At 35.9% G+C, this 19926-nt stretch overlaps 2 protein-coding genes across 2 annotated transcripts in view; one reads left to right on the forward strand and one right to left on the reverse strand.

Annotated features, from left to right (window-relative positions):
• The window catches only part of uvssa (UV-stimulated scaffold protein A), a 30016-nt gene extending 19500 nt beyond the window's left edge, over nt 1-10516 (forward strand). The window contains exons 10-14 of the mRNA XM_042769704.1: nt 368-520; nt 1379-1562; nt 2384-2495; nt 9824-10013; nt 10193-10516. Coding sequence (XP_042625638.1) covers nt 368-520; nt 1379-1562; nt 2384-2495; nt 9824-10013; nt 10193-10286 — 733 coding nt within the window. The 3' untranslated portion in view covers nt 10287-10516. The remainder of the gene's footprint in view (nt 1-367; nt 521-1378; nt 1563-2383; nt 2496-9823; nt 10014-10192) is intronic.
• Nucleotides 10517-10936: 420 nt separating this feature from the next.
• On the reverse strand, nt 10937-16590 carry LOC109062817 (NK1 transcription factor-related protein 1-like). Its single transcript, XM_019079892.2, has 2 exons — nt 15754-16590; nt 10937-13701 (listed from the first exon to the last, which is right to left on the reverse strand). Exons 1-2 carry the CDS (start codon nt 16160-16162, stop codon nt 12986-12988), a joined length of 1125 nt encoding a protein of 374 aa, XP_018935437.1. The 5' UTR covers nt 16163-16590; the 3' UTR covers nt 10937-12985.
• Nucleotides 16591-19926: the final 3336 nt, after the last annotated feature.

The raw sequence follows: 19926 nt of genomic DNA on the forward strand, positions 1-19926 counted from the left end.
AATAAATTTCAGTTATTTTAAATGTAAATATACATAAAATTGCATTAAAAAGACTTATTGCCTGACCACTAATAAAAGTACTGTATACTACAATACTATCTTATATATTAGTCTTTCACAAAAACATTACATTTATGACAATAACCTTTGAACAAAAGTGCGCAAAAGTGCGCTACAATTACTGTAATAGAGTTAAATTTGTATCTGTTTTGTATTACAAAACAAACCGATGATATATATTTGTTTTCATATGGAAATATTCATAAAAAATATATTTTTTTATTGTATTTAAAATACAAAATAATACAAAAAAACTTTTATTGTTGTTTTTTATGATGGAGATTTAAGTATGTTCTGGTTGTTTTAGTATGTCTGGGAGCTCTACTGAGGTCGCAGTGAGCAGCAGTGACCAGGGGAGCATAATCAAAGACAAAGCCTCTGTTAAGGCCCCTGTCATTCCATTTGGTGTGGATCTTTACTACTGGGGAGAGGAGCAGCTCACCGCTGGCAAAATCATCAAGTACAGTCTCATTCATAAGAAACATTAGGAATGTTTTACATAATACCTTCATCAGTCATTCATTTGAAGTATGAATGGATTGTGTTATTTGTGATATAGCCAGTAGAGAGCACCATTGTTTATTCATTGACTTCAGATCAACTCCTATTCCTCAAAATTAAATGAAAACATTGATCTGGAGGTTTACCTTTTTGACATCCTAAAACAAGATATACTTGTACAATATAGTTTTCCTATGGTCATGGAAAACCTGGAAATTGTAATTTTGAAGGCCTGAAAATTCATGGAAATCTGTAAAATTACTGAGAAAATCATGAACATTTCTATACCTAAAAAACATTTTACTAGTTATGCTCGCCCCTAAAATATTTCACCTGCAAAAAATGCACTTTATGAAGGCAAATTCTTTATGATGATTTTTAACTAGGGCTGTCAAATGATTAATCACGATTAATCACATCCAAAATAAATGTTTTGTTTACATAATATATGTATGTGTACAGGGTATATTTATTATGTATATATAAATACACACACATAAATTATATATTTAGAAAATAATTAAAATTAAAAAAATATATATACATAATTCCTAAAAATATAAAATTATATATAAATATATTTAATATATAAACATAACATATTCTTCTTAAATATATACATGTATATGTGTGTATTTATAAATACATAATAAATATACACAGTATACACACATATATTATGTAAACAAAACTTTTATTTTGGATGTGATTAATCGTGATTAATCATTTGACAGCCCTATTTTTAACAAATTTGATTGTCAAAGATCACACATTTATAGAGTTCCTTTAATAAGACCCTGTCCTCACTGGTTTTTAGGAATGCATCACAGCACCAGTTCTGGGTGCCTCATGAGGTGGAGGAGGAAGTAGAAAATGAGGAACTGTCCGCAGAGATGAAGTCTAGATATATCACCTTTGCTGGGAAATTTAAACCTGTGGAGCACAAGTGTAAAGCACCAATGCCAAATGGATCTTTATGTGAACGTCAAGATAGAGTAAAGGTCAGTAAAGTAACAATGATGCCCTAAAAAACACACATAAGAGATGTAATACTGAACATTTTGGCCCATATTTAGCTGTGTTTGGTAGAATGGTAGAAACATATTCTTATTTCATGATGTAAATCAGTGGTCGCCAACCAACTGATCCCAACAGGTAGCCGGCATTGCATTTCACTATTCACGATGAAAATACAGAAAAAGAAAATATAGAAAAGAAAAAGTAGAAAAGAAAAGAAAATATAAATACCGAATTAGAGGTAAGGGGTTATATGAATGTATCACTAAAGGGAACTTCATAACAGTTTCAAATAGCAATGGCATTTTCTTCTCTTCTTACCTCTGTATTACCTCTACACACGCTGTATCCCTGCTGTTTCGCCACCAGCTGTCAGAGGATGAATTTACAGCTCATTCATTCATTCTGTTTTTTTTGTTTTGTTTTGTGTTTTATGCAGCATAAATTCACAAAGCTAAAGTCAAGGCCATTCTGTTTTTGCTTTAAATCCTGAAATTGTACAATCTACTTAAAAAAAAAAAATGCTCAATTCAACATGTGCAGCATCTTTGGTTGGATCATGATTAAAATGCAGTGGTTGCCTATTATTTAAAATGGCTACATATATATATATATATATATATATATATATATATATATATATATATATATATATATATATATATATATATATATATATATATAGTTTAAGGCCAGTTTGCAGAGGTCAGGGATCTTAGGCTTGAAAAGGTTGGTGACCTCTGATGTAAATAAATAGATATAAGCAAGACACTAATTGAATAAACTGCTGAATATGTAATTTCAGTGCCCCTTCCATGGACACATTATCCCTCGGGATGAGCTGGGCAGGCCTGTTAACCCAGAAGATGCACTGCGATTGGAGAAGGAAAAGAGGAAGCGTGAAGAGGAGCAGCCAGGTTAGATCATTCATGATTTCAGATTCAGACCAATTTCAGATTCTGAAAGTTGTTTATATGACCTCTAAATGTTGTTGTTGTCCAATTCACATATTTGTTTACATGTGCTTTATATGTATTCCAAACAAAACCAAATCACCATGTTCAGCAGCAGAGAAAGCCACCGCGATGATGTCAGTGGGGCCTTGATGACATATCTCTAAAGAAAGCTGACATTTAATTCAGAAGAGCTTTTTAGCAAATATTTAGTAAATATTCATTCTTCTCCTCTGATCACAAAAAAATATGTTTATTGTATGTAAGCATAACCATCCCATCATTGTGCATGTGGGCAAGGTATGTTTATATGTGATATCATAGAGAAAATTGTCAGATTCAAGTTTACATGCCTATTTTTTCCTCTTGATAAGATTATTGTGAGTCTTCATCACCCCATTCAATCCCAGTAGAAGTTTCATTCAGATTGATCTCAGTCAGATTGACTTTACATTGTCTTTTCAGTCCATCAGTCCATTACAAATTTATTATTTGGCTGCATGTAAACATGAATGGAAAAGAGCAGCATTAGAATTCTTCAAAATATTTAATGTTTTTGCAGGTGTAAGACTTCCATCTGTGGACACAAAATGAGTAAATTCTAACAAAATGTGCTGATCTACTACTTAAAATGTTTGCAAAACTCTTAAAGCATGTACTCTTGCTAAATTAATATCGCATACAAAACCTGAAAGCTTGATAATCTTCTTTCATGTTTTGTCAGCCTAGTGCTAAAGGCCCCAAGGCCTTTTACACTGTCAAAAGCCCTTTAGTTACCAGTATCCAGGCGAAATCCTAGACCTCCATTACCCACAGTTCCTTCCTTATAACACGCTGAGTGGTCAACAGCCCAATCAGGTGGCTGTGAGACTCCAGGAAGAGATGAACTGATGGAATCGCATCCAAGTCATCAATACTCAGATAATAGGACAGGCTGCATCTCACTCTGCCTCTCAGCTTTTCACTTTTCTCCTTCTCGCTTGGGTTTCTTTTCTTGTGGAGTCGGGTGCTAAAAGCCAATTAAGTAGTGTCTCCATCCTGTCACTGGAGCATCGGATGTGCTTTCTTTGCCCACAGTTTACTTGTTAACAAACAGTTATCTGAGGCAACTGACTTCGGGGGCCTGCTGACCACTGGCTTGTGAAATAGTATCTTTTGTAACTAAGTAAGCTATCGATCACCGTGACTCCATCATGCCCTCTCCCTGTCAACATGCTGGTTGTCAGGGTAACTACAGGGCACCCCACCTGTTGTCCTGCGCTGCTGGTGTGCTCATGATGTCCATCGGTTCCCTGACTGAACACTTGCTCCCCTGCTGCGCCATTGATTTCTGCTTCAGGCTTCAGTCTTCCCAATATATTTCAGTGCTAGAGGGTCAAATAAAGATGTAACATATGTGTTTTTAGTCATTTCTTGAAGATGGCTAAGGATTGAGTTGGGCAGGTCATTCCACCAGGAGGGAACAGTTAATGAAAAAGTCAGTGATAGTGATTTTGTGCCTCTTTGAGATGGCACAATAATGCATTGTTCACTTGCAGAATGCAAGCTTCTAGAGTGCACATAACTCTGAAGTAATGGATTTAGGTAAAGGGGTGCAGAGCCAGTGGTGGTTTTGTAGGAAAACATTAATGCCTTGAATTTTATACGAGCAGCTATTGGTAACCAGTGCAAATTGATGAACAGAGTAATCTTGCAGAGGCATTTTGGATTAATTGTAGAAGTTTGATAGAAGTGGCTGGAAGACCTGCCAAGAGAGCTTTGCAATAGTCCAGCCTGGATAGAACAAGAGCTTGAACAAGGAGTTGTGTTGCATGTTCTGAAAGAAAGGGCCTGATCTTCTTAATGTTGTATAAAGCAAATCTGAAATGAGAAATTCAGCTTATTATCAATCACAACAAGGTTTCTAACTGTTTTTGAAGGAGTTATGGTTGATGAGCCTCACTGGATGGTGAAATTTTGATAAAGTGATGGGTTTGTTGAAACCACAAGCAGTTCTGTCTTAGCCAGGTTGGATTGAAGGTGATGGTCCGTCATCCAACAAGAAATGTCTGTTAGAACAGCTGAGATGCTAGCAGTTATCGTCGGCTCATCAGGATAGTCAAGTCAAGTCAAGTCATCTTTATTTATATAGCGCTTTTAACAAAAAAGATTGCGTCAAAGCAACTGAACAACATTAATTAGGAAAACAGTGTCAATAATGCAAAATGACAGTTAAAGGCAGTTCATCATTGAATTGTCATCAGTGATGTCATCATGCAGCTCAGTTCAGTTTAAATGGTATCTGTGCAATAATTTGCAATCAAGTCAACGATATCGCTGTAAATGAAGTGTCCCCAACTAAGCAAGCCAGAGGAGACAGCGGCAAGGAACCAAAACTCCATCAGTGAGAGAATGGAGAAAAAAACCTTGGGAGAAACCAGGCTCAGTTGGGGGGCCAGTTCTCCTCTGAGCAGACGAAACCAGCAGTTCAATTCCAGGCTGCAGCAAAGTCAGACTGTGCAGAAAAATCATCTGTTTCCTGTGGTCTTGTCCCGGTGGTCGTCTGAGACAAGGTCTTTACAGGGGATCTGTCTCTGGGTCTCTGCTGTCTTTCAGGGCTGTAGAGGTCCTTTCTAGGTGCTAATCCACCATCTGGGCTGGATACATACTGGATCCGGGTGACTGCAGTGACCCTCTGACTTGGATACAGACTGGATCTGGTGGCTACGGACGGTGACCTCGGAATAAGAGAGAAACAGACTAATGAGCGTAGATGCCATTCTTCTAACGATGTAGCAAGTACATCGGGTGTTATGGGAAGTGTTCCCGGTTCCGCTTTACCTAATTAATGCAGCCTAAAAATCCTTTAAATTGTAAGCAAGAGCTCATTCAAATACTGAGGTGCTAAACCATTCAGGGCTTTATAAGTAATAAGCAAGATTTTAAAATCTATACGATGTTTGATAGGGAGCCAGTGCAGTGTTGACAGGACCGGGCTAATATGATCATACTTCCTGGTTCTAGTAAGAACTCTAGCTGCTGCATTTTGGACTAACTGGAGTTTGTTTACTAAGCGTGCAGAACAACCACCCAATAGAGCATTACAATAGTCTAACCTTGAGGTCATAAACGCATGGATTAACATTTCTGCATTTGACATTGAGAGCATAGGCCGTAATTTAGATATTTTTTTGAGATTGAAAAATGCAGTTTTACAAATGCTAGAAACGTGGGTATCTAAGGAAAGGTTGCTATCAAATAGCACACCTAGGTTCCTAACTGATGACGAAGAATTGACAGAGCAGCCATCAAGGCTTAGACAGCGTTCTAGGTCATTACAATCAGAGCTTTTAGGCCCTATAATTAACACCTCTGTTTTTTCAGAATTTAGCAGTAAGAAATTACTCGTCATCCAGTTTTTTATATCGACTATGCATTCTGTTAGTTTTTCAAATTGGTATGTTTCGCCAGGCCGCGAAGAAATATAGAGCTGAGTATCATCAGCATAACAGTGAAAGCTAACACCGTGTTTCCTGATGATATCTCCCAAGGGTAACATGTAAAGCGTGAAGAGTAAACGGCCCTAGTACTGAGCCTTGCGGTACTCCATACTGCACTTGTGAACGATATGATACCTCTTCATTCACTGCTATGAAATGATGGCGGTCATATAAGTACGATTTAAACCATGCTAATGCACTTCCATTAATGCCAACAAAGTGTTCTAGTCTATGCAAAAGAATAGTGTGGTCAATAGTGTCGAACGCAGTGGTAAGATCCAGTAGCACCAATAGAGAGATACAACCACAATCAGATTATAAGAGCAGGTAATTTGTAACTCTAAGGAGAGCAGTCTCAGTACTATGATACAGTCTACATCCTGACTGGAAATCCTCACATATGCCATTTTTCTCTAAGAAGGAATATAATTGTGAGGATACTACCCTTTTCTAGTATCTTTGAAAGAAAACGGAGATTCGAGATCGGTCTATAATTAACTAGTTCTTTGGGGTCAAGTTGTGTTTTTTTGATGAGAGGCTTAATAACAGCCAGTTTGAAGGATTTTGGGACATACCCTAATAACAATGAGGAATTAATAATACTCAGAAGAGGATCTATGACTTCTGGAAGCACCTCTTTTAGGAGCTTAGATGGAATAGGGTCTAACATACATGTTGTTGGTTTAGATGATTTAACAAGTTTATACAATTCTTCCTCTCCTATAGTAGAGAATGAGTGGAACAGTTCCTCAGGGGATCTATAGTGCACTGTCTGATATGATACTGTAGCTGATGGCTGCATGGTTACAATTTTATATCTAATAGTATCGACTTTAGAAGTAAAGTAGTTCATAAAGTTGAGTAGTTCATGAGAGGTAGAGTTGAGTGTCATCAGCATAGCAGTGATATGAAAAGCCATATTTCTGAATGACATAACTTAGTGATGCCATGTAGACAGAGAAGAGAAGTGGTCCAAGAACTGAGCCCTGAGGCACCCCAGTAGCTAGATGTTACGACTTGGACACCTCACTTCTCCAAGATACCTTGAAGGACCTATCTGGGAGGTAAGACAAAAAACCACTGGTGTGCGGTTCCTGAGATGCCATTTTCCAGAAGGGCTGACAGGAGAATCTGGTGGTTCACCATATCAAAGGCAGCGGACAGATCTAGCAAGATAAGTATAGAAGCCCCAAGACTGGCCGCTCTTGCCAGTCTTGGGGCTTCAACAACTGAGAGCAAGGCAGTCTTGGTCGAATGTCCACTTCTGAAGCCAGATTGTTTGCTGTCTAAGAGGTTGTTTAGGTATTATCGTTATAAGTCATTTGCAAGATTTTAAAATGAATACGATTTTTAATAGGGAGCCAGTGCAGAGTGGACAGAACCAGGCTAATATGGTCATACTTCCTCCCCATACATCTGCTGCATTTTGGACCAGCTGGAGTTTGCACACAGAGCAACCACTCAAAAAAGGATTACAATAATATAACTTTGAGGTCAAAAATACATGAATCAATGTTTCTGCATTTGACATTGATAGCATAGGTCGTAATTTAGATATATTTTTAAGATGGAAAAATGTGGTTTTACAAATGCTAGAAACATGACATTCAAAGGAAAAGTTGTTATAAAACAGTACTGATGATGAGGAATTGACAGCACAGCCATCAAGTGTTAGACACCATTCTAGATTATTATATGCAAAGGATTTTGGTCTGATAATTAACAACTGAATTTAGCAGTAAAAAATAACTAGTCATCCAGTTTTTTATATCAGCTATGCATTCTGTTAGTTTTGGGAATTGGGGTAGTATGTAAAGTGTGAAAAACAACTGTCCTAGTACTAAGCTTTGTGGTACTCCTTACTGTAGTTATGATTGATATGATACCTCTTCATTCACTGCTCCGAATTGATGATGGTCAGATAAGTATGATATAAATCATGCTAATATAATTTTCTAGCCTATTCAAAAGAATGTAGTGATCAATAACATCGAATGCAGCGCCAAGAGACAGTAGCCCCAAATAGAGAGATACAACCACAATCGGATAAGTGCAGTTCATTTGAGATTAAATACCTGAAAGTTAGTTATACTGTCAACATACCTTTGGTTAGAATAATTCCACATCCCATGTCAGTGGCAAATACTTTTGAAGGAATGTGTCGGCCAAGCAATTGTTTTTGGCTTTAGAGCCGTTGCCTGTTGTCTTTAAGGAATATACAAGGTTTAGAATAGCTTGACAGTATTTGTGTCATAATTCAGCATAACACAACACTTATTTTCCTCCTTTTATATTAGAAAAACAAAAATATGTTACAGTGAGACAATTACAATAGAATGGGGTCAATTTCATGACACTGAAACTCTACTCACACCCAAATCAAGCACACATGAACCAACTAATTAAGATCTCAGGGACACTTGATAATTAAAGACGTGTTTTGGAGCAGGGTTTGCACTGAGCTTTGCAGGACGGAAAATCTTCAGGAACAGGATTGGGCACCCCTGTGATAAAATGTCTGTAAAATTGACAAGAACAGCTTTGAAGCTGAAATAAATTTGTTTTAACAGAAAAATTAACGCAAAGGCCTTTATAAAATTGTAAGCTTCACATTTCTGCCTATCCATAACCCGAATTTTTGCCTTTTAGATGTCAGTTATTTCTGTAACTTAAATTATATTTAACCCAGAATAGTCTGGACTAGTGCAAATCTCTCAAAGTACAATATTACTGTGCACATCACAACCATCTTATCATAGCATTTTTGTGTTTAAATGTGTTTTCTATAGATAATCAAATAGGCTGACTGCAGCTGTTGCCTGTGATGCTCATTGTGCCTGACTTATGCAGATGCGAACTGTTGACAGAGTAGTCAGACCTGCTGCACATCTTAAATGCAGGGCCCCCTATCATCCTCGGAGCAAGAATGAAGCCCCTAAAGGCTTGACTTATGTGAGGACGGATTGTAGCACTCATGTAACGGGGGCCTTTCACCTCCATAAATCCTTATAGGGACGACCAACTCCTCCATATTCATTTAAAAGGCATTTGTTGCATTTATGCTTTTCACTACAGACTGATGAAGCGCAGAACTGCAATTAAACACTTTGGAGACTGTAAATAATTTAACAGCTACCATTTTATCATTTGAAGATATGCATGTATCTTCAGAAGGGGACATGCTTAATGAAATGTTGATGATTTTGAGTCCTGAGCTTGCACAAGAAATATTTATGAAGCATTTGTTCTTGGAGAAATCAGCAACTCTAAAGAGAGGAATTGTTACTACGGAATGTGACAAATTTAACAAATAAGCCTTCATTTTTCAGTTAAGCCTTTTTAAGGATGGAATCTTTTAAATTTCTTTTTTTTTTTCCTGCTGTCTCTTAATTGCTAATCTATCTATCTATCTATCTATCTATCTATCTATCTATCTATCTATCTATCTATCTACACTGTACAAAGTTTAGTAATATTATTTTTAAAGAAATTAATTTGTCTGAAGTGACAGTTAATGCCAGTAAAGACCTTAATGTTACAAAAAATATATTTCAAATAAATGCTCTTTTTTGATCTTTCTGTTCATTAAAGAGTTCTGAAAAAAAAAAACATGGTTTCCACAAATTTATTTTCTGTTTTCAACACTGAAAATAAGAAATGATTCTTGAGCATCAAACCAGTATATTAGAATGATTTCCAGTCCTGGTTTTATCAAACGTTTTCACCACTGTTGTTAAAAGCATAGTTTGAATTTGAAGAAATGTGTGTGGTGCATTGATGTTTATTCTGGCAACCTTTCTCCCACTGGTTCAGATTGGCGAGACCCAGAGCTCATGAGGGAGATTGAAGCCGCGACTGGAGAAGATCTGGGCTCCTCAAAGATATATGGGAAGGGAAAGAATGGCAACAAAGGAAAGTCAAAGAAAAAGTACCCAAACCTTACAGATTTGAAGCAAAATGCCAGTACATCTCGTTCAAGGCTAGAGAAGAAAGTCTTCAACAAGTAAGTTATAGTATATGTTCAAGATGAAATAGAAAATCACTTTATTGACCTGATATTTTTGGTTATATTTGGAGATAACTGAAGTCAAGTACATTTTTATTGAATATTGGTGTACAATATATTTCACAAGTGATGAGTAAATAAAGAATTTGAATCTAAACCACATTGTTTCATTGTAGGAGCTCCATGAGACGAGTTACAGAGGTCATGAACAAGATGGACAAGAGGAAACATGAGAAATTTTCAAATCAGTTTAACTATGCACTGAATTAAAGGATACAGGCCGCCACACCTCAGTTGTTTGGATTATTACACAGACAAAAAAGTGCATCATTATAAATTTTGTATTGTCATTTGTAATGCCTGAATTGTTTTAATAATTTATTTATTTTTTGTTTTCCATGGTATATAACTAATGTTAAAAGTAATTTCCCAACTTTTGTCTCTGCTACATTGTATTTATGTAATCTAGATTTTAAAATACAACAGTACTTTTAAAGAAATATGTCAGTGTATAGTAAGTCTTATTTGAATGTTTATATAGAGTACATTTCTATTCTGATTTTATAAGACATGACTTCATTAATTGAAGGGGTTTCTGTGTGAAGATTTAAAATACACCACAGCAACATTTATAGGCACAATTTTTTTTTTTTAACACTTCAAGACTTACATAAAATAGGCTTGCAGTTTACCTTAATCGATTAGGCCCACTGCAACATTAAGCACACATTTTTATTAATATAATTTGTGTAGCAATTATATTAAAAACAGCTTTTAATTACAACAAATGAAGAATGGCTTACATTTTTAAATGAGGCAAAGTTAACATGATACTGTTTATTACATATATATATATATTCTATATATATATATATATATATATATATATAGCATTGTTAATAAAACAAGGAAGCAATGCTTTTCAACCAACCTAAAGTTGTTACTTGGGAAAGTGATTTCTCTGTTACAGAATTAGTGTGAATTGACATTGGTCTAACTCGTGAGGTCTGACTCCAAAAAAATACTCCCTTTTATTTATGGATCCGCTTTGGATTCCTCACACTGGTAGTACGCTATGGCAGCAGCCATAGCATTTTTTGTTCTGCTTTGGAAATCAAACTTCAAAAACTCTTAAAGAAATCTACATAAATGTGTAACTAAATGATGATATACAAACGGACGGCTAATAATATTTTCATCGAACAAAAATAAGCATGTATTGAAAAAGATCGTCATGGTCTGTCTTTTCATGCGTGTGCAATATAACAACTATAATTTCCCCCTTACGAAAATATTTTATTCACTTGCAAAATTGGAGAAAAAAGACATTGTGATTTAAAAAAATATTTAAAGTATTTAATGCATTCTAACTGTAAAAATAAAAATAATACGTAATTAATATAATATTGTGAAAATGTGAAATGTAGCTTGTGCACCCATTTAACTGTATATTATATGTCTGGCCACGAAACAAGATCATATGCTGGCATGCAGGAAACGAATTTAGCAATTGGTTTAAAATATTTAACACAAACCCCCTTTTTTCCACAAAACAATCGCTAACATTATTTTCCCGTTGAATATCGAGTAAAAGAAACGTTTGCTTGTATAATATAGGTTTAATGTAATATTTTATGCCAGTCAAAGATTAAGCAAAATAACTACAAAGCATGCATTAATAACAATCGCACCAGCAAGGCTGAAAATCATGCGAATTTTAGCAGCATTACAAAAAATTGTCTTTAGATGCTGGACCCCTTACTATGACTTAATATTAATAATACTTAATGTATACGCAAATTTCAGAAACAAGTCCCGTCTTAAACATCACAGTCTCTACTTTCACTAGCAAACGGAAATATAATAAAATTTAAAAATCATTGAACGAACAAAAGTTTAAATTGCAGTCGAAATATTTTAAAAGCATATTTTTCAACTGCCTTCAGTAGTCCTCAGCTGACATTAACGTTATTGATATTTAAGCAACTATCAAATCAATAAGTCGATTTAAAAGGGAAATTAATTGTCTTATTTTAAATATTTAAAAATGTCAAATGATAGCATTTTCTAAATTATATATTAAATAAGTAATGTTCAAGTAAATTAAAGCAACAATAATCTATTTCAGCCTAAGTCATTACACACAAGGGTTTCAAAAGGGGGAAAGTTTTTACATAGGCTAGGTAAAAATGACGTGAAATGTAAAGTAAATGATTACCAATAGAATACCTGTTCGCGCTTCATTGCACGAAATTGACCACGATTAATTCCAGCTTTTCGTCAAAGAGAAAGCGGTTTCTCAGTTTATAAAATTCAACTTCGAATCAGGCATTAACACAGAGTGCAAGATCATGTAAAACTTGGTTTTAAATTTGGTTCACAAAGCCAGGCTTATGGCAACGAAATGTTTGACAACTGTTCTTTGTCATCCGTCATTTTATTTCAACCAATTAATTGTGAGACAAACAATTAAATAATAGCATAGTCTATGCAACGTCAAAATTAAATATTATGGCCCCCAGAAAAAGATAAATTAAAAAAAAAAAAAAAACTTCATTAGGCTTATGTTTACACGATTTAGTCCAATCTCATTCTTTGTTTCAGTTCATATCATTTAATTCCCTACTACATTTGCATTCGAAGTTAATGTCTAAACACATTTCATAATAACTGAATATATACAGTTTTACCGTGAGAAATATTCACATTTTATCAAAATGGAGCATATTGAAATTAAATCTAATTATTAGCATGTATTGCCGGATATGAGGAAAATGATTCCTAAACTTGATTCTGGACTTGACATAGTGCAGAATGGTTGCTACTTCTCAGTTTTTAAGACAAACCTATCAAATGTCTTTGCAAGTGTGTGACAGCATAGTGCTTCAAGTTAAAAATGTTCCTGTGCCGGATTTGAACGGACACTCTGTTTCTTCCGATCCAGGACAAGATCTCCTGAAGATGATTTCTTATAAGTGCGGCGCGTAAAATGTGGGAGCTCCGTAAGTCTGAGAGCCGAGCATGAAGGGTGACAGTACCGCGTGACCTGGCAGAAAGGGTAACTGAGTGGTGCAGACGAGTCCTCCTGGCGTGTGACCCGGATAGCTGGTGTGCATGGACAGATGGCCGCTCATAGGTGGAGATGGGCTCAGAGGACTCAGGCTGCCCAGTCCGTTGCTCGGTCCGTTCGGTCCTCCTCCGCTCCCGCTGGTCGGTGCGCTCGTGTCCGCTCCCGGGTTCTGTTTCTTCCACTTGGTCCGGCGGTTCTGAAACCAAATTTTCACCTGAGTCTCTGTCAAGCTTAAAGACAGTGCCAGGTTGAGGCGTTCGCACACGGACAGGTATCGCGTCGACTTAAATTTGTTCTCCAGAGCCACCAGCTGCTCATACGTGAACGCAGTCCGGGCCCTTCTGGGTTTGCCAGACTTTGAGTCTGAACCGGAGCGCTTACGTTTGGGTTTGACCGAGTGATTCTGTCCATTTGATGAGGACTGTTGAGTCTGCTGTCCATCTGGACTTTTATTTAGTGAGTCGTCGTCCTCATGTTGCCCAAACTCGGCGTCGTTGTTTCCATTCAGGGCGCTGCTCTCCTCACTGCACAGATCCTCCTGCAGCTCGCTGTCCGACTGATTCCCTCGGGTAAAATCAGTTTCACATTCATCTGACCGGAACACAAATCCGTCTTCTGTATAAACACAAAACACTGCCGTTAATAGTCAGCTTTACACCACCGTCTACAAATTACCTGGTGAACAGTTTAACACGCTGATACGAGTTCGGTAGCACCAACGGGGAGAAGAAAAGCATATTAGTAAGTTAAGTTTTTTCTTGCTCTATATATATATATATATATATATATACTATATATATATATATATATATATATATATATATATATATATATATATTTAATAAAACCCTTCTAATTGTAACATTTCTTGTAAAGTGATTTCGACTGGTAAGGTAGAAATTATTGTCTACTTTAATTGTCTGAAATAAAATATAGCACATGCCTAATTATGTTATAGCAGTTTGTTTAACCTACCAGTTTAAAGTTTAAACCCTTAAAAACGGAATGACAACATTTTTACACTTAAAATTAAACTGATATTTCTGTTCTAGTCGATTTTCCCCCCTCTTTATATAAAGTGGGGACAGAGTAGATAGCACTTCTTTTGGCGTGTCAATTCGTCTTGACATCTTAAATCACAGCACGGTCGTCTAATCGATAACTCTCAATTTACTCATCCATTTAAAGCGGCTGTTAAAAACAGCACAAACCTTATCAAATTATGGCAGCCTACAATTACTGTTTATTGAAAATTTGCTTTCGCGCGCTGCCTCCAATCAATCATAGAGGTTGACACATATTTGTCCTTGCAAATGCAGGCACAGAAGCCCGCGCTTTCTGATTTCACCATTTAGGTTCGAGACAAAGCACTAATATATCTAAAGAAGAAGAAGAAGAAAACAATTAAACCCATTCGATTATGTTTAATTTAACGCAACTTGCTGTGTAAAGACGCTGATAATGTGGAGAATTTGCTCTAGATTGGTCGATATCCTATTATAGAAGTGAGTATATCTCTTTCAGGCAGCTTGCAAACTCTTTCTCAACATTTAAATTATAGGACCAAAATGCGGATAATTACAAGATTAAAACCTATTATACTTATTAAAGGAGATATCGATCATGGGTCCCCCCCCCCCCCCAAAAAAAGTGTAGAAGTAGCTCGGACCATCAGTGCTCTGTACTATCAGTGACTATATCAAAAAATTGTTCTTAAATGTAAGACTTTATTTGAAGATTTGTTTTTATGTATTGACTTGACACACACACACACACACACACACACACACACACACACACACACACACACACACACACACACACACACACACACACACACACACACACACAATTAAAATGTCAAATACATTTTAAAATAACATTTTAAAATAAGTTTCTACCAGTCTCAAAAATAACTGTAAAAGTATTATCTATTAGAAGAATAATGAGAGATTATTATTCCAATAATCATTTCATCTCACTCCACAACCACTCAATAAAAAAAATACTTAACATGTCCATTTAAAAAAGGGTTTTAGTGATTTTTAAAAAACTGATACAATTCTTTCTGTAAATAAATTTTAATTTAAGTCCATCTTTATGGCTCTTCCGGGTGCAGAAGAGTGGTTTTAGGTCTAGTTTCATTTGTTAACAATAAAGAAATTATTTTGTTATAAAAGTTGTGTTTTCTTATAATAAACACCCTAAGCAACAAAACAGCTCTGAATATGGGGATTTCAAGGGATTTTCAAGGGATTTTGTCCTGCAATGATATGTTATACTCTATCGAAAACTATTTTGACGTAAATAATTATGAGACTACTTGGAATATTCGTACTTTTATTAATTTATTTGATACACCACAGTATCATTTTAAGCGAAAAGTGAAAAAAGTGAATTATAATCGTTAGGGTTAGGTGACCAATCACAGCAACTAAAAGCCTTTTTACGTCCTTATACATCCATGTACATTTTGCATTAAGATTTATAAACACACACACACACACGCACACACACACTTCCATTATATGATTTTAACTTGGGCTACAATGTTGATGTTGAAAAAATGCATGCCCATGTTATCTGTAAACTGTACTTTCACTCTGTCATGTTAAACATCATTTTGAACATACCCACAATGATAAGGTAAAAACAATGGTAACTTACTTAAAATCCCTGATGTTTTTTTACTCTCGTAGTCCTCTTGATAAGAGTTGTGGTCGATCGTGTGATTTGAGTCGTCGTTTCTGTTTTCCGCACCAAACGTGAAATCACAACCTGTCCTGTTAGGTGTTTGCCTCTTACTAGTAAATTTATTGGGGTCCAAAATGTCCAAAACCGAGAACGAGGTTGTCCTGTGGACGGTAGGAGGCGCGCCCGCGAGCGCGGGCTCGTGTCTCGGTGAGGTTTCTCGACTCTCCGCCGGTAAAGCGTCTCTCCCTCCGGCGCAGTTAAACATTGGCAATTCTCCGGCAGCGAGCCGCTTGTCTTCCATGCCGTCCTGCGGAGCGGCCACGATCACGCCGGCAGCGGCAGGTACGATGGATTCGCCAACCTGCACTTTATCCAGGTTCATAGCTCTCCAGAGGGCAGCACAGCTGTCTGACTTCTGTTTTCTTTCGCCGTTCTTTATTCAACAGGACACATACTGGTGAAAAGACATAACATAACTGCAGTCTGCTGCTTAAGATGAATCTGGTCAGAAGTTGATCCAGCCGGTCTCTGGATGGTGATGCTGATGTCCCCCTGCTCAGGTCCTTATTGGGTTTGAACCGTCCCCTCAGGGCACCCCGTCGTTTATGTCACACACACACGCACGTGCGCCCAGTTGGCTACCCTCCCCTTTACACAGCTCTGATCATCGCCAAAACTTAGACACAAGCCGAGGCTTATTTATGCATTCATATTCCACTGTGAGTGGTAATTGGCTACAAATTAATCCCATGCCTCTAATAGCCTATTATCTCCGTCTGAGTATGAGGAGAACCAGAGGAGAGTGAGCGATGATGTGGCCTCTGATATACACGGCTGTCAACTCACACCCAGCGTGAGATCACTGGACTGGAAACACACTAAAGAGGCTTATTTTTCCTTACTTTCTCCCTCCCATCGCCCGCACTGGGTGAAGGTTAAGATAATCGTTGTTTCCAGAGAAATTAATGAGAAAATGGGTCACTTGAAAGCAGTGATGTCTTGGAGTGGTTAGTATTGTCTTTTTTTTCCTTTTGTTTGGATCAGATGGGCAAGACGAACAAGTCAGTTATTTGCAATTATCGAAGGCAATGATCCTTTATAAGCAAGAAATTAAAAGTTGCACAAAATGGGTAAAATAATCAGCTGTAAGGATGAACATGATTATCCCATCAGACTGGACCCATGGGAGTCACGATTTAAGCCCCTGCAAAGAGGCTGCAGCATCATGGGCCATGACATTTAACTTTTAATCTGATCTATTGAGGGGCCAAATAATAGACATTATAATAGGCTTTCCCATGAGTGTTTTTCAATTTTGTAGCCTAAATTTGCAAATACTTCTGTACAGACTAGTATCCTAATTTTAACAAACTGATTAAATTATGTATTATGTAAATTATGTAAATTACACTTTACAGCACAAAACCTTGCATTTGCAACTTGATTATGCCCTAGTAGACTTCAGATATGTTTAACCATGAAAGCACAATTTGTCTATCCATGAAAACACATAATTGGCTGTTGAGTCAACCAGGCTGTTTTGCTAGCTGATTGGGGAATTGCTGTAATTAGGAAATTCTCCCAGTAGCAAACTGAATGATTTTGTCAATTTAATCATATTATGCACAATAATTTGCATGTTAATTGTCCTATTCACAGACCCCCAAGTCTGCACACATGAAACAGATCGAACCAGATTCCTTTTTTTTACAGCCTAGATCATGTGAGAAAATCATTGACAATAACATTCATTATTGACAATTTAATAACTACCCCTACTATCTGAAACCCCTACAACAGCGTCCCTAACCATTGTGCATGAGCACAAATCAGTTACATATTCCAGATCATTTGACCAGATAATAATGAAAAATTCACAGGTCTCTATTGTTTTAAATGCATGAAATAAAATCAAAAGCTAAAACTGACCAGAGAAGCTCGGGTAGATCAAAGATAATAAGGATACGAAATTCTGTTTTTCCCCCCAGCTCTAAATAACAGTCATTTTAAAATAATAAACAATAATAATAAAAGGTTTTTTTGTTGTTGTTGTTTTTTTCTGCTGGGACAGCACAACTTTGCAGTCAGTTTAAAAAATATTAAATATTGAGTTCTGGGAGAAAAGACAGCTTTAGTCAAAGCGTCAGAAGCAATCTAATGATTTTAAATGAGCACAGGGTAGTAAAAGCCTGACAATTTTCCATCACAACAGCAGATGATGGTTAAAACGACTAGAAATCAATATTCTGACCGGGTGTCTTCCACTGATAAGAGGTGCCAAGACAATGTTGACTATAAAATTTGACAGCTTGAGATATTACACTATTACTTATGCTATTTTAAATAATATATAATATTTGGGCTATAATTAATTAATTCTATGGATTAGATAATATCTTTGTCTGGGATAAGGTCAAGGGGGTCTATTAAGGCTGGTAATGAGAAAGGAGAGTTCCAATCTTAGCGCAGAGGGTTTGTGAACGACAAATATACAGTCGGCTGTTTAACACAGCGGAGGGAAAGAGAGAGGAGAGACAAGAGGAGAAATGAGGAGAGAATGAATAAATAACAACAGAGATTTAATACCTTCTTTTATAAATTGTGGCACATTCATGTTTAAGCAGAAGGAACCCCCCCCCCCCCCCCCAAAAAAAGAAGAAAAAAAATTACATTACAGCCATGATAATGAGTGCATAATCTCATTTTATAAGCACATTTCCAATGATCTTTTGATGTACTGTATTAGGTCTTATTGTGAAAAACCATATTAGTGTTAAAAAAAAAAACTGCTTTGGTGGGTGGTTTATGATTTTTACCACTTTTTTTCTCAAAACTTAATTAATAATTAACACAGGAGACATCTGCAAGTAGCAAGTAGCTGCTGCTATGCGATATGTTAAAACTGACCAGAGGGTGGCGCGCTTCTCTTTAATCTCACAATTTATAGTCAGAACGCATAGAAGACAATCTGGACACTCCACATGAATTACAATAGAATACATTTCTGTAATTACATAATAGCAGTATAAACCAAAGAAATCTATAAATCTGAAAGTTAAATTGAAAACTGTAGCATCTTACTCATCAAATTACTGGAATGATATTTTACCTGTAACAATAATTTTGCATATATTTGAAGGAACAAAATGATCAGACTAATTTATTATGTATTATGGCACAATTCACACCATTTCACATGCTAAGCATGGCTGCATTTTTTAATTTATCAAAAATACAGTAAAACGGTACTATTGTGAAATATTATTGCATTTTTTTAAATAACTGTTTTCTATTTGAATATATTTAAAAATGCAATTTATTTCTGTGATGGTTGAAATTTCAGCAGCCATTACTCAAGGCCTCAGTGTCACATGATCTTTCAGAAGTCATTCTGATATGCTGATTTGTCACTCAAGAAACATTTATTATTTATTTATTTATTATTATTATTATTATCAATGCTGAAAACAGTTGTGCTGCTTAATATTTATGTGGAAACCTTTATGCACTTTTTTTAAAGGATTCTTTTATTTATTTTTTATTTTTTTTGTAATACAGTACAAGTCTTTACCGTCAGTTTTGACCAATTTAGTGGCCATTAATATTTTATAATGACATTTTCGATGACAATTCTGACAGTTATGCAAGTTTTCCCCAGAATTCTCATTACCTTAATGTACACATAAAAAATAAGAATTTCTGTAATGCAGAACAAATTATGGAAACTGCTTAAATACGTACATTATGAAAAAACATTATACATTATTAATTTTTCATAACATTTTTACAGTGATAAGAATCATCATTGCGGATGAATAGAATTACAAAAAAAAAAGTAAAATGTTTGCAATTATAGTAATGGAAATTTGGGGAGTATTTGATTAATTGTGTCAAAAATAATGTCACAAAGCAAAAAGTCGCAATGTTTCTAAAATGTGCTTCATTATCATTAGGCAATGATATATTTATTTATATATTAATTATGGTTCATTCTTCTTCTTTTTTCTTTTTCTTTTTTAACCTATGGATGCATTATTATTTTCTATGAGGCCAAAAAAGGACACAACTAGCAAAAAATGTAAGGAACTATAAATAAAGAACACTTTGAAGCCATGAGAAAAACGTATGCTGGGGCAATCATTTCAG

The sequence above is a fragment of the Cyprinus carpio genome, chromosome A14 (genome assembly GCF_018340385.1).
Source record: "Cyprinus carpio isolate SPL01 chromosome A14, ASM1834038v1, whole genome shotgun sequence".
In the NCBI taxonomy this organism is placed as follows: Eukaryota; Metazoa; Chordata; class Actinopteri; order Cypriniformes; family Cyprinidae; genus Cyprinus; species Cyprinus carpio.

Bases quoted from the DNA above. Each gene is read 5' to 3' on its own strand.
- LOC109062817 (XM_019079892.2), bottom strand. From the start codon at position 16,162: ATGAACCTGGATAAAGTGCAGGTTGGCGAATCCATCGTACCTGCCGCT. The intron at 13,702-15,753 runs GTAAGTTACCAT...GTGTTTATACAG, and splicing joins AAAAACATCAGGGATTTTAA to AAGACGGATTTGTGTTCCGG.